This window comes from Mobula birostris, chromosome 5, assembly GCF_030028105.1.
Source record: "Mobula birostris isolate sMobBir1 chromosome 5, sMobBir1.hap1, whole genome shotgun sequence".
NCBI classification, from domain to species: Eukaryota; Metazoa; Chordata; class Chondrichthyes; order Myliobatiformes; family Myliobatidae; genus Mobula; species Mobula birostris.
Genome location: NC_092374.1, coordinates 88990169 through 89005081, shown reverse-complemented (window position 1 = coordinate 89005081; position 14913 = coordinate 88990169). Strand labels below are relative to the sequence as shown.

Below are 14913 nucleotides of genomic sequence, written 5' to 3'. Positions count from 1 at the left end.
ACCATTAACAGAAAAGGTTCTACTTGTGGCAGTTGCTAAAATTCCATTTTCCCCTGAACATACTGGTGCAATACTACACTGCCACCACAGAGAGCATCTTCACATCAGCTATTGCTGTCTGGTTTGACGCAGCATTCTCTCACAGTGTATGAACACTACAGCCAACTGTCAGGTCAGCAGAAACGGTCATTGGCTGCAGTCCACCATCACTGCAGGACTCATCTGTGACCAGGACAAAGGAGCGGGCGGAAAAATCATTGCAGACACGACCCTCCCTGAAAGCTGCCTGTACCAAAAGTTCCCTTCTGGAGAGTGCAGTAGGGCAATTAAAACAAAGACTTCTTAAAAGTTTCTTTCCCCAGGCAGTTAATCTGACCAACCATTCTAGTTAGAACACGCGCCCCCCCCATCTACTACTCTCATCACTACATCTCACTGGAAACACTTAAAACCACTTTTTATAATGCTGTTTACATTGTAAATAAATGCTGGAATTTATTTATGCACATTTTATTCCATATAGATTCTATAACCAGTAACTGTATTATCTTTCATATATATATGTGTGTGTATGTATATATATATATATATATATATACACACACACATACACAGTACTGTGTGAAAGTCTTTGCACATATACAGTCTATAGCTAGAGCACTACAGTACCTAAGACTTTTGCACAGTACTGTATTTGTCAAGGTGGAGTGGTGAACGAGTTTGTAAATCTGACAGGAAGCAAAGGATCTTGGAAATGGCAGACACACCCAGCCCTGAGACACCAGACAAGGTCATTTGCTTTCAAACAATTGGTTTATTGATCTTTACAGAATGTCTCTCTGGTGCTTCCTGCTCCCTCCCCTCTCCCTTCCCCTTTTCCCAACTATGATTCTCCTCTCCCTGTCCCCTACCCACTCTCAGCCCACAATAGGGACCCATATCAGAATCAGGTTTATGATCACTCATATATGTCATGAAATTTCTCTTTTTTGTGGCAATAGTTCAGTGTCCATAAAAAGACTACAGTAAAAGTCTTAGGTCTTATGTGCTTAAAACATTTGCATAGCACTATAAAATGTTTTTATATTACCTTATACAGTATATATATAATATCAGTAAAGTAAGGAGGCATGGGAAATTCCAAGGGGACACTGCTTTGTGGATCCAGAACTGGCTTGCCCACAGAAGGCAAAGAGTGGTTGTAGACAAGTCATATTCTGCAAGGAGGTTGGTCACCAATGGTGAGCTTCAGGGATCTGTTCTGGGACTCCTACTCTTTGTGAGTTTTATAATTGACCTGAATGAGGAAGTGGAGGGATGGGTTAGTAAATTTGCTGATGACACAAAGGTTGGATGTGTTGTGGGTAGTGTGGAGGGCTGTCAGAGGTTACAGCAGGACATCGATAGGATGCAAAACTCAGCTGAGAAGTGGCAGGTGGAGCTCTACCCAGGTAAGTGTGAAGTGGTTCATTTTGGTAGGTCAAATATGATGCCAGAATATAGTATTAATGGTAAGACTCTTGGCAGTGTAGAGGATCCGAGGGATTCTGGGGTCTGAGTCCATAGGACACTCAAAGCTGCTGCGCAGGTCAACTGTGTGGTTAAGAAGGCATACAGTGTATTGGCCTTCATCAATCACGGGATTGCATTTAAGAGCCAAGTGGTAATATTACAGCTGTATAGAGTTGGGTCTTTATTCTTTGGAATGTAGACGGTTGAGGGGGGGACTTGATAGAGGTATTTAAAATTATGAGGAGGATAAGATAGAGTTGACGTGGATAGGCTTTTTCCATTGAGAGCGGGGGAGATTCAAACAAGAGGACATGAGTTGAGAGTTAAAGGGCAAAAGTTTAGGGGTAACATGAGGGGGAACTTCTTTACTCAGAGAGTGGTAGCTGTGTGGAACGAGCTTCCAGCAGAAGTGGTTGAGGCATGTTTGATGTTGTAATTTAAAGTTAAATTGGACAGCTATATGGACAGGAAAGGAATGGAGGGTTATAGGCTGAGTGCAGGTCAGTGGGACTACGTGAGAGTAAGAGTTCGGCACGGACTAGAAGGGCCGAGATGGCCTGTTTCCGTGCTGTAATTGTTATATGGTTATATAGGACCCGGGTCAGACCCCACTTGGAGTACTGTGCTCAGTTCTGGTCGCCTGACTACAGGAAGGGTGTGGAAACTATAAAAAAGGTGTAGAGGAAATTTACAAGGATGTTGTCTGGATTAGGGAGCATGCTTTATGAGAATAGGTTGAGTGAACTCGGCCTTTTCTCCTTGCAGCGATGGAGGATGAGAGGTGATGTGATAGAGATGTATAAGATGATAAGAGGCATTGATCGTGTGGATAGTCAGAGGCTTTTTCCCAGGGCTGAAATGGCTAACATGAGAGGGCACAGTTTTAAGGTGCTTGGAAGTAGGTACAGAGGAGATGTCAGGGGTAAGTTTTTTACGCAGAGAATGGTGAGTGTGTAGAATGGGCTGCCGGCGACGGTGGTGGAGTGGGATATGATAGGGTCTTTTAAGAGACTGTTGGATAGGTACTTGGAGCTCAGAAAAATAGAGGTCTATGGGTAAGCCTAGGTAATTTCTAAAGTAAGTACATGTTCCGCACAGCATTGTGGGCTGAAGGTTTTCGATGTTTCTATCATTCTTTATCATTTTAAATTATGTTTTTTTGTTGTATGTCGCACCTTGACAAACACACCACAGCAAATTCCTAGCACATGTCTATGGTATATGGTGAATATAGGTGATCCTCATCGTACAGTGTGTGCACCACAAACAGATTACAGCCACTTAAGCGAGAATGACTAAGTTGAAAGTGGCGTCGCAGGTAGATAGGGTTGCAAAGGCACCTTGCCCTTCATAAATCAGGGCACCGAGTGATATTTTGTTGATGCTGCTTAAAATGTTGGTGAGGCCAAATTTGGAGCATTGTGTGCAGTTCTGGTCGCCAACCTACGGGAAAATTATCAATAAGTTTGAAAAGTGTGATGAGATAATTTACAAGGATGTTGCTGAGACTTGAGGACCAGAGTTATACAGAAAGGTTGAATAGGTTAGAATTATATTTATGGAGCATAGGGCAATGGGGAGATCATATAGATGAGGGGCATAGATAGGCTAAATGCTAGTAGGACTTTTGCACTGAAGTTTGGTGAGATGAGAACTAGGTGATAAGTTCAAGGCGAAAGGTGAAATATTTAAGGAGAATGTAAAGGGGAAACACTTCTTCACTCAGAGGGTGTTGAGAGCGTGGAATGACCTGCCAGAAGAAGTGGTGGATGTGGATTCAATTGCAACATTTGGTTAAGTATATGGACAGGAGAGATATGGAGGGCTATGGTCCAGGTACAGGTAGATGAAACTAGGCAGGAAAGCAGACTGGAATGGACTAGTTGGGTCGAAGGACATGTTTCTATGCTGTGGTGCTCTATGACTCTAATATGAAGTTGCTGTGTTCACTCTTCTGGTCTAATCCATTGAGGGAATGTGATGGTCAGTAAGCAGGGTCCCATCTCGTCCACAGATCTATCATGAGAAAATGGTCTATGTGCCCGCCAGTGGTGTTGTGGCATCTGCACTGGACTTCGAGTTGAATGGTCCTGAGTTCAAATCCAGCCAGCTCCTTGCACACTTTCCATCTGTGCTGGGTTGAGTATCAAGCTAGCAACTCAGGTTTATGAAGAACAGACAAATGCTAAAGAAACAGTAAGGTTGATGCCTGATGCACCATCCTTGAGGAACAACAACAATGAGAAAATAACCTGAGGGAAATCTAAAACCTGAAAGACCCTACTCATACTCAAAAACACATGCACGCAAGCACACATACGCACACACACACACACACACACACATGCATGCCTAGATACATACACAAATGCATCCACACATGCACCCATGTTCATGTGTGTGCACACACAGAAATGTACACAATCACAAATGCACATAGGCATACACACACACACACACACACACACACACACACACACACACACACACATACATACATGTTTTCAAAATGAGTTTGCCAGACTATATCATCCCTCCCTAACTGTCCCTGAGCTGATAAGGCAGTTAAAGATCAGATCCAGATATTTTTTATCACATGTACTGTATATTAAAACATAGAATGAGGTGTATCATTTGCATTAACAACCAGCATATTGACGATATGCTGGGGGCAGCCCACAATGTTGCCACACATTCCAGTGCCCACAGTGTTCAGCAGGACAACACAAATATCTGCAACAGCAACAACAGCAGGACTAAACAAGACAACAGCAAACAAACCCTTTCGCACCCTCTCACACACAGACTGGTCCCCAACACAAGGACAGGACCCACACTATGATGCTTTGGGAAACTATTACCAGCTGCTGTAAGTTGCCCCTGCCCCCCGCAAGTGTATGGGTGAGGGGGAGAATCTGGGATGCGTGGGGGAGGGAGTTATCAAGAATATGAGAAAGATAGAAAGCTGGCTAGACCACACTTGGAATTTTATGTTCTGTTCTGGTCACTTCATTATAGGAAGATTTGGAAACTTCAGAGAGGATGCACAGGAGATTAATCAGGATGCTGCCTGGATTAGAGAGGATGTCTTATGAGGTAAGTTTGAATGAGCTAGGGCTTCTCTCTTTGGAGCAAAGGAGGGTGAGAGTGATTTGATAAAGGTCAAGTACTGTATGTGGTATTCAGGGTGGACACCCAGGACACGATGGCTAATACCAGGGCTCATGCTTTTAAGGTAGGTGGAGGAAGGTTTAGGAGAGATGTCAGAGGTAGTTTTCTATTTACACAGAGAGGGGTAGCTATCTGGAATACACTGCTGGTGGTGGTAGGGGCTGATAAATTAGGAATATATAAGAGGCTCTTAGATAGGCACATGATCATCATCAACATCATTATGTGGCGTGTCGTATGACGTGGGCCATTATGATCTTCCATGTCTATTATCTGCTTATGGGGAAGACCCCCTTCATGCTGTTGTTCTTACTCTTTCCTCTATCCATGACTAGGATTGTTCTTGGTAATTTTTTTTTAAAGAAGTGGTTTGCCATTGCCTTCTTCTGGGCAGTGTCTTTACAAGACGGGTGACCCCGGCCATTACCAATACTCTTCAGAGATTGTCTGCCTGGCGTCAGTGGTCGCATAACCAGAACTTGTGATATGCACTGGTTGCTCGTACGACCATCCACCACCTGCTCCCATGGATTCACGTGACTCTGATCGGGTGCCTAAGCGGGTGCCCCACCTTGCCCAAGGGCAACCTGCAGGCTAGCGGAGGGAAGGAGCACCTTACACCTCCTTTGGTTGAGATGCATCTGCATTCCACCTCCCATGAATGAAAGAAAAATGGATGGTTATGGGCTGTGTAAGAGGGAAGGCTTAGGTTGATAGGTCAGCACGTCATCGTGCGCCGTGCTGCACTGTTCAATATTTTATTTTCTGGAATGGATGATAGAGAATAGGATTGCCCATTGTGAGTGAGAATAAAGGATGGGAAGTGTGGGTATGTGTTGAGCCAATGGGCTTGTTCCTTGTATCTTGGACATGCTGGACAAAGACGACACAAAAGATGGAATGTGTACCTGGTACCGGTCCAGTGCGATTGCCATCAAGGTCAGTGCTGAAACATGCAGAGAGCAGTACTGGGAGAACCGGCTGATGTGACACATGGTTGTTCCAAAAACCCAGCTACTGCTCATGAAACGGACCTGAGGAACATCAACAAGGTATTGGGTTAGAGCCTAACTTGTCCCCTTCCTTGTTGCTTAACGTTATTATCAAGACATGTACGAAAATACAGTGGAAAGCTTGTCTTGTATACTGTTCACACAGATCAAATCATTACACAGAGCATTGGGGTAGAGCGAGGTAAATCAATAACAGAATGCAGAATAAGTGTATAGAGTCTATAGAGAAACCGCAGTGCAGGTAAACATAAAGTGCAAAATCATATTGAAGTAGATTGTCAGGCCAGGAGTTCATCTTATCGTACAAGAGGTCCGTTCAAGGGTCTGATAACAGTGGGACAGAAGCTGCTGTCAAACGTGGTGGTACGTGCTTTCAGGCTTTTGTATCTTCTGCCTGATGGGAGGAGAAGAAGAGAGAATATCTGGGGTAGGTAGGGTCCTCGATTCAGCTGGCTGCTGTACTGACTCAACGAGAAGTGTAGACAGAGTTCGTGGAGGGGAGGCTGGTTTCTGTGATGTGCTGAGCTGTGTCCGTATTCTTCTATATTCATCTGCTTATCTGCAAGTGTTCAGCATATTTTCAGTAATTTGTAGGGTATAATACATAGGAGCTGAATTAGGCCATTCGGCCCATACAGCCTTCCATGCCATGCTGAGTTCCTCCAGCATTTTGTGTGTGTTGACTGCAGAACCTCTTATGTTTGTGATTTACTATCCTTTTCAACCCCATTCTACTGCCTTCCCATAATCTTTGACGCCCTTACTAATCAAGAATCTTCAACTTCTACTTTAAATATATATTCAATGATCTGGCCTTCACAGCCATCTGTGGCAATGAATTCCAAGAAATCCTTCCTCATCTCAGTTCTAAAGGAACATCCTTTTATCCCGAGGTTTTACTCTCTGGTCCTAGACTCTCCCACTAATGGAAACATCCTCTCTATCTAGGTCATTCCATTTGATTGGTTGGACTACATCTGGAGTATCACAATATCTGTGGTCCCCAAGAAAGAGGTGTTGTGCATTCATGGATATTTTGACCATTACAGGTTGCTGTCCAGCTTCCCTGTGTGTTACGTACTGAACATAATGCGAGAGGACATTCTGAGTAGCTGACTTACAAGAAAAATAAACAGCAGCACATTTATTCTCACCTCTCTGTCTCTCTCGTGTGTTAATTACGGCCATGTGGCGTTCCAGTACTGCAACCATAACAACTGGTGACGAGCTGACAGGTCCTCATGGCTGAGTAAAAAGAAGAATCCATGGGAAAACAGCCACAGGAAACGTGGTGAGTGAAGAATTCAAGGGGATAGAATGGAACGGTTAAGTAAAACAAATAGAGAGAGAGAAAAGAAAAGATGGGTAAGGCCAGTTAACTTTTCTGGGACGTGATTGTGTCTGACAATGGTGACAATGCTGGAAGTATGGGACCATGTGATGAAATGACAGAGCACTAGAGTTCACATACTGCAAGATTTGAGTATTTTGCACTGGCAAATCAAATTTCAAATGATATTTGACTTCCAACTTTTTTTTGACTGTGATGGGTGCAAACACATATAATATATTACACAATCTAATGCAACCTGGAAATAAGCCTCATGAGGGCATAGTTAAAGTCTTAAAGGACCTAAACCTTTGATTCTTGCTGAGAGGTTTAGATCAAGAGGAAGGTGAGTCTATTTCACAGTTTGTGGTGATTCTACAGCAAGTATTCGAACACTGTGATTTTGGGCAGTTGCTGAATTACATGTTACGTGATAACACTTCTAGGTGGTCTACATAGTGAGGCATTTCAGAAATATTTACTTAAAGAAGCCAGACTAACATTACAGAGGCAATTGAGATTAGTACCGTATACCAATGGAGATGGCAGTGAAAGAAGCACAGCTATTAAGCACACCTTCCTAAGTTCGTAAAGTTTCGACTGACTTTAATAATAAGACACCTATTGTGAATTAATGTTACCATTTTGGCAAAACTGGGCATTAAGTAAAAGAAAGCTGGTCTAAATATAGATTTAGATTGCTGAAACTGTGGCAAAAAGAGACATATTGAACACAGCTGTAAAAGTAAAAAGCCACTGTTAGCCAAAAACTTGGTAATAAAGAAAAATGACTTTTGTGTAAACAAAAAGCAACATGTGAACAAGGTGGAGCATACTGAGGATAAACTGAGTGACTTCCTCGGTGGTTGACAAAGCTTTGCATGTTTTATCTGTTTCAGGACACAGGCTATTGGGTGACCCCGCAGTTGGGTGGGGCCACAGTGAGGTGCAGGTGGATGCGGGTGCTGCAGTATCGCTGGTGTCAGAGACAGTCTACAAGGAGAAATTGCAGCATGTCACCACAGAAGAGGCAAGGTTGACTTTAAAGACTTACACTGGTGAGGTTGTTCCAGTGAGGGGAGTAGAACATGTTAAAGTGGAGATTAATGAACAGAGAAAGAAATGTCCACTATACATTGTTAAAGCTAGTTATCCAGCACTTCTGGGCCAATTGTGGTTGGAGGAGCTCAAACTCAACTGCCACAAAGGGCACTTGATTGGTGGGAGCACTGGTCTACAAGAGGTATTAAAGAAACTCGCAGGAGTATTCAATGGAGAAATGGACAGTATGAAAGGAATCACTGTTCAGCTGGCTGTTAAGTCCAACACAATACTAAAATGCTTGAAGGCAAGATCTGTTCCATGCACCCTCAAACCAAAGTAGAGGCTGAGTTTGACAGACTGGTCCAGAGTAAAGTATTGGAACCAGAGTGTGTACGTAAATGGGCAGCTCCAATGGTTCCTGTGCTAAAAAAAGGATGGGTCTTTAAGGCTTTGTGGAGACTTCAAGGTAGCCATTAACCCTCATCCTCTCACTGATGCCTTTTTGCAGGATTGGCCAGAGGACACATGTTTAGCAAGACTGACTTGTGTCAAGCATACTTGCGCATGGAGCCAGAGTCCATAAGTCATAGGGGCAGTATTAGGCCATTCAGCCCATCGTCCTCTCTGCCATTCCATTGTGGCTGATCCCAGATTTCATTCCACCTGATATACCTGCCCTCTCATCATATCCCTTGATGCCCCGACCAATCAGGAATTTATCAACTAAATATACCTACAGACCTGGCCTCCACCACAGTCTGTGGCAGAGCATTTCACAGATTCACCACTCTTTGGCTAAAAAAAAAAATCCTCCCTACTTCTGTTACAAAAGACCACCAATTTTGAGGCTGTGCCCTCTGGTTCTGGATTCCTTCACCAGAGGAATCATCCTCTCCGCAACCACCCTATCTAGTTCTTTCAACATTTAGTGGGTTTCAATGAGAACCCTATGATTCTTCTAAATTCCAGTGTGTACAGGCCCAAAGCTGCCACACACTCCTCTTATGTTAACCCCTTCATTCCTAGAATTATCCTTGTGAACCTCCTCCAGTCTCTGTCCAATGACAATACAACCTTTCTGAGATAAGGGGCACAAAACTGTTGACAATACTCCAGGAGAAGCCTGGCCAATGTCTTATAAAGCCTCAGCATTATCTCCTTGCTTTTATATTCTATTCCCCTTGAAATAAATGCCAACATTACATTTGCCTTCTTTACCACAGACTCAACCTTTGAATTAACCTTCTGGGAGTGTTACATAAGGACTCCTAAGTTGCTTTGCACTTCTGATGTTTGAATTTCCTCCCATTTAGACTATAGTCTGCACTTTAGTTCCTTTTGCTAAAATGCATTATCATACATTTCCCAACACTGTATTCCATCTGCCACTTTTTTGCCCATTCTTCCAATTTGTCTGTCTGCTGCAATCACATTGCTTCCTCAGCACTACCCATCCCTCTACCTATCTTTGTATCATCCGCAAACTTTGCCACAAAGCCATCAATTCCACTATCTAAATCATTGACAAACAACGTGAAAAGTAGCGGTCCCAATACTGACTCCATGAGGAACACCTCTAGTCTCTGGCAGCCAAACAGAAAAAGCCCCCTTTATTCCCACTTGCTGCATCCTGCCCGTCACCCATTCCTCTATCCATGCCAGTATCTTTCCTGTAATGCCATAGGATTTTACCTTGTTAAGCAGCCTCATGTGAGGCCACTTGCCAAATGCCTTCTGAAAATCTAAGTAAATTACATCACTACCTCTCCTTTGTCCACCCTGCTTGTTACTTCCTCAAAGAACTGTAACAGATTTGTCAGGTAAGATTTCCTTTCACAGAAACCATGCTGACTTTGACTTATTTTATCATTAGTCTCCAAGTACTCCAAAACCTCATCCTTATTAATAGACTCCAACACTTTCCCAGCCACTTAGTTAGGTTAACTGGCCTATACTTTTCTTATGTTTGCCTAAAGAGTAGAGTGACATTTTCAATCTTCGAGTCCTCCGGGACCATGCCAGAATCAAGTGATTCTTGAAAGATCATGACCAATGCATCTGTTCTCTCTTCAGCAACTTCTCTCAGGACTCTGGGATGTAGTCCATCTGGTCCAGGTGACCTGTCCACCTTAAAACCTTTCTGTTTGCCTGGCACTTTTTCCTTTGTAATGGCAATGACGCTCACTCCTACTCCTTGACACTCACGGACCTCTAGCACACTGCTAGTGTCTTCCACAGTAAAGACTGAAGCAAAGTACTTATTAAGTTCATCTGTTATTTCTTTGTCTCCCATTACTACCTCACCAGCATCATTATCCAGTGGTCCAACATCAACTCTCAGCTCCCTTTTACTCTTTATATAACTTAAAAGACTTTTAGTGTCCTGCTTTATATTATCAGCTAGCTTATGATCTTTTCCCTTCTTATAGCATTTAGTTACCTTTGGTTGGATTTTAAAAACTTCCCAATCGTCCAACTTCCCACTCAATTTTGCTACCTTATAAATCCTTCCCTTGGCTTTTATGCAGTCTTTAACTTCCCTTGTCAGACACAGTTGATCAGCCCTGCAATTTGAGAACAACTTCTTCTGTGGGACATATCTATGCTGCACCTTGTAACTATTCCCAGAAACTTCAGCCATCTCTGTTCTGCCGTCATTCCCCGCAGTATCCCCCTCCAGTCCACCTGGCAAGCTCCTCTCTCATGCCTTTGTAATTCCTTTCATTCCATTGCAATACTGACACATGTGACTTATGTTTCTCCCTCTCAAATTGCAGTGTAAATTCAATCTTACTATGATCACTGCCTCCTAAGGGTGCCTTTACTGACTAATAAAATCTGGGTTACTAGACAACACCCAGTCTAAGATAGTCTTTCCCTGAGCAGGATCAAGCACAAGCTGCTCTAAAAAGCCACGTCATAGGCACTCAACAAATTCCCTCTCTTGTGATCCGACACCAACCTGATGTTCCAAAATCCCCTTGCATATTGAAGTCCCCATTACAATTGTGACATTACCCTTATTAAGTGTCCTTTCCTACTCCTTTTGCAATCTCAACCCCACATCTCGGCTAATATTTGGAGGCCTATATATGATACCCATAATGGTTTTTTCATTCTTTTTCAAAGAAATGGCTTTCCCTTCCTCCAGCATCAACACTGCCCTCAACCTCATCTCTACCATTTCATGTGCGTCTGCTTTTACCTCATCTTCCTACCACGCTACCAGGGATAGGGGTCCTCTTGTCCTCACCTACCGCACTATCAGCCTCTGCGCCCAGCACATAATTCTCCAAAACTTCTGCCACCTCCAACGAGATCCCACCACCAAACACATCTTTCCCTACCCCCCACTTTCTGTTTTCCACGGGGATCACTCCCTAGGGAACTCCCTTTTCCATTCATCCCTCCCCACCGATCCCACCTCCTGCCCTTATCCTTGCAAGCTGAACAAGTGCAACACTTCCTCCCTCACTGCCACTCAGGACCCTAAACAGTCTTTCCAGGTGAGCGTCACTTCACCCGTGAGTCTGTTGGGGTCATATACTGTATATCAGTGAGACCCGACATAGATTGGAAGACTGCTTCGCTGAGCACCTATACTCCGTCCGCCAGAAGAGCCAGGATCTCCCAGTAGTTGCCCATTTTAATTCCACATCCCATTCCCATTCTGATATGTCAATCCGCAGACTTCTCTACTGCTGTGATGAAGCCACACTCAGGTTGGAACGAACAACACCTTAAATTCCATCTAGGTAGCTTCCGATCTGATGGCATGAACATCGATTCTTGAACTTCTGGTAATGCCCCTCCCACCCACCCTCTCCTTCAACAGACCCCATCCCCTTTTCTCTCTCTCACCTCATCTCCTTGCGCGCCCCTCACCTCCCTCAGGTGTTCCTCCACCTTTTCTTTCTACCATGGCCTTCTATCTCCACCTATCAGACTCCCCCTTCTCCACTCTTGTACGTCTTTCACCAATCAACTTCCCAGCTATTTACTTCATCCCTCCCCCTCCCGGCTACACCCATCACCTTGTGTTTCTCTCTCCCCTTCCCCACCTTTAAAATCTACCCCTCATCTTTTTCTCGCCAACCCTGTCATAGGGTCTCGGCCCGAATCGAAGACTACACTCCTTTCCATAGATGCTGCCTGGCCCGGTGAGTTCCTCCAGCATTTTGTGAGTGTTGCTTGTTATTATACCCTCGCGTTTTTTTAACTCCATCCACAAATAATCAATATTCTCTGACCCTATGTCACCTCTTTCTAAAGATGCAATTCCATCTCTTACCGATAGAGCCACACCATCGCCTATGGCTTCCTGCCTGTCTTTCCCATACAAAGTATATCCTTTGATGTTAAACTCCCAACTGCGACCTTTTAGCCACAACTCAGTGATGCCCATACCGCCATACTGACCAATCTCTAATTGCGCCACAGGTTCATCCACCTTATCACAGTCATAGGAACTATTGACCATAGTGACCCACAAAGGAATGTTCAGGTACTGAAGGCTTCTGTTTAGCATCACATTTTCAGTGATCAATGGACCAGATCCTGATTGGGTTGGCAAGAGTGCAAGGTTATTTGGATGATCTACTCATCACTGGGAAAAATGGGTGTGAACACCTACAAAACTTGGATGCTACACCACAAAGACTCATGAGCATGGGCTAAGGGTCTGGAAGGACAGGTGTGAGTTCTTTTGACCCTCACTTGCGTATCTGGGCCATGAGATCGACAACTCAGGGCTTCACAAGGCACTAACACAGGTGAAGGCAATTGTGGAGGCTCCATCACCACAATTGCCAGTTAGATCTTTCTTAGGACTACTAACATACTACATAAAGTTTGTTCCTAATCTAGCTAGCATGCTGAAACCACCTCATGAGCTTTTAAATACTTCAGCACGCTGGCAGTGGACAGATCACTGTGAAGAGGCTTTCGAAAAGGTCAAAACAGCTTGTCACAGCCTGAAGCACTCATACACTTCAACTCATCATTGGCCATACAGTTGGCCTGCGACACACCGCTCACCTATGCTATGGGGGGCAGTTACGTCGCACATCATGCCCTCGGGTGAAGAGCAACCAATCACTCTTGCATCAAGGCAGAAAGCCACTATGCCCATATTGAGCGGGAAGCACTCACTATTGTCCTTGGAGTTAAGAAATTTCATTAATTCCTCTTTGATCGACAATTTACATTACTGACAGTTCATCACCCCTCGATGTCATACGGGAATGGACTGGATGTAACCATTGAAGGGAAGGCCAAAACAAGCCCACACTGTCAGTAAGTGAGAAATGCTCCTCAACAAGCTCCTTAGCAACCATGGGAATGGCTGAAGAACTGTGACAGAGGATTCATAAAGATTTTGAAGGGCCTGTGGAAAGGCATATGTTCCTGGTCATAGTGAACACACACAGTAAATGGCCCAGGGTTGCCATCATGAAGAACACTACATCTGAAAAATGACCTGAGGAGCTACATTCCATCTGCAACCGTTTTGGGCTTCCTCAACAACTTGTAACTGACAATGGCCCACAACTCTGATCTGAAGTTTTTGAGGCCTTTATGGAAGCAAATATTATTCAGCACCATATCATTCAGCCACTAATGGCCTTGCCAAACAACTCATAGAAACAATGAAACAAGCCTTCAAGACTTCAATGGGAAGTGGATCCCTCAATCAGCATCATAGCACTTTCCTGCTGACACACTGCAAGGAAGTCACCACCAAAATGGCTCTAGCCACTGCACTGATGAAAGAAAACAGCTTTGCACCCAGCTTGACATGTTTAGACCCCAAACACAAAATGGAATGGCCTAAATGAACAGAAAACCCCAGCAGAGAGATGTGCCAGAACAAAGCACAGAAGTTTCACAGCAGGAGAGAGGGTACTTGCCCAGAACTACATCTCTGGAACAAAGTAGTTACCTGTAACAGCAATGGCATGAACCTGCCCTGTGTCGTGCCCAGTGGAAACTAGTAAGCACGGCAACTGGAGCAGGCATGTTGATCACTGTTGCCCACATCTGAGGCGAGTGAACACCAATGCAAACTGACCAATCCAGACCCAGTTGTAGAAACAGGACAGGATTCTGAAGCAACGATTGCAGGAGCTCCCCCATCACCTGAGCTTTCTGAGGTGCCCCCTACTGACAATTCAGCACCCAAGCCAACATGTATACATACATCACCAAGAGATGAGATGACTTTGGTGTCATCCCTAGTCACCAGTACCCTCACAGGGACAGACGGCCTCCAGACAATTTGAATCTCTCATTAAGGGATGAGCCCTCAGTGCATGAGGCAGGATAACCCCCAGGGTTATGTCTGGAAATAGAGACAGTCTACCCTCTTTCCCTAGTTTAACAAAAATGTTTTTTTGTTGTTGGTTACTCCATTGACAGTTAATAGTTAAACAGCTGGTCTGTGAATGGAAGGGGGAGAAACCATTAAAATAAGTGGGGAGGGATATTCGTGCGTATTTTGACCCTTACAGGTTGCTGTCAAGTTTCCCCTTGTGTTACGTACTGAATGTCATGTGAGAGGGCCTTCTGGGTAGATGACTCACTAGTAAAATAACCAGCTGCACGTTTGTTCCTCATCTCTCTGTCTCTCATGTGTGTTATTCATGGCCACCTGGCTTCCCAGTACCACGATCATAACAAGAGGGGTTTCAGACGTTGGGTGAGAGGGTGAAGCCAGGCTTGTTCATCCTGGGATAAGGGAGTTTCATGGGAGGCTTGGCCGATACAGACAGGTTTAGAGAAGAAGGAGATAGAGGGAAGATGTTCCCATCAGCACCAAGGTGTATCAGCTCAGAGGCAGAAGAC

General features: G+C 44.3%; 1 protein-coding gene across 1 annotated transcript in view; it reads right to left on the bottom strand.

Annotated features, from left to right (window-relative positions):
• The window catches only part of LOC140198372 (G-protein coupled receptor 83-like), an 84195-nt gene that overhangs the window by 61706 nt on the left and 7576 nt on the right, over positions 1-14913 (bottom strand). Inside the window, exon 2 of the mRNA XM_072259468.1 lies at positions 5592-5717. Within this exon, the coding sequence (XP_072115569.1) occupies positions 5592-5717 (126 nt within the window). The remainder of the gene's footprint in view (positions 1-5591; positions 5718-14913) is intronic.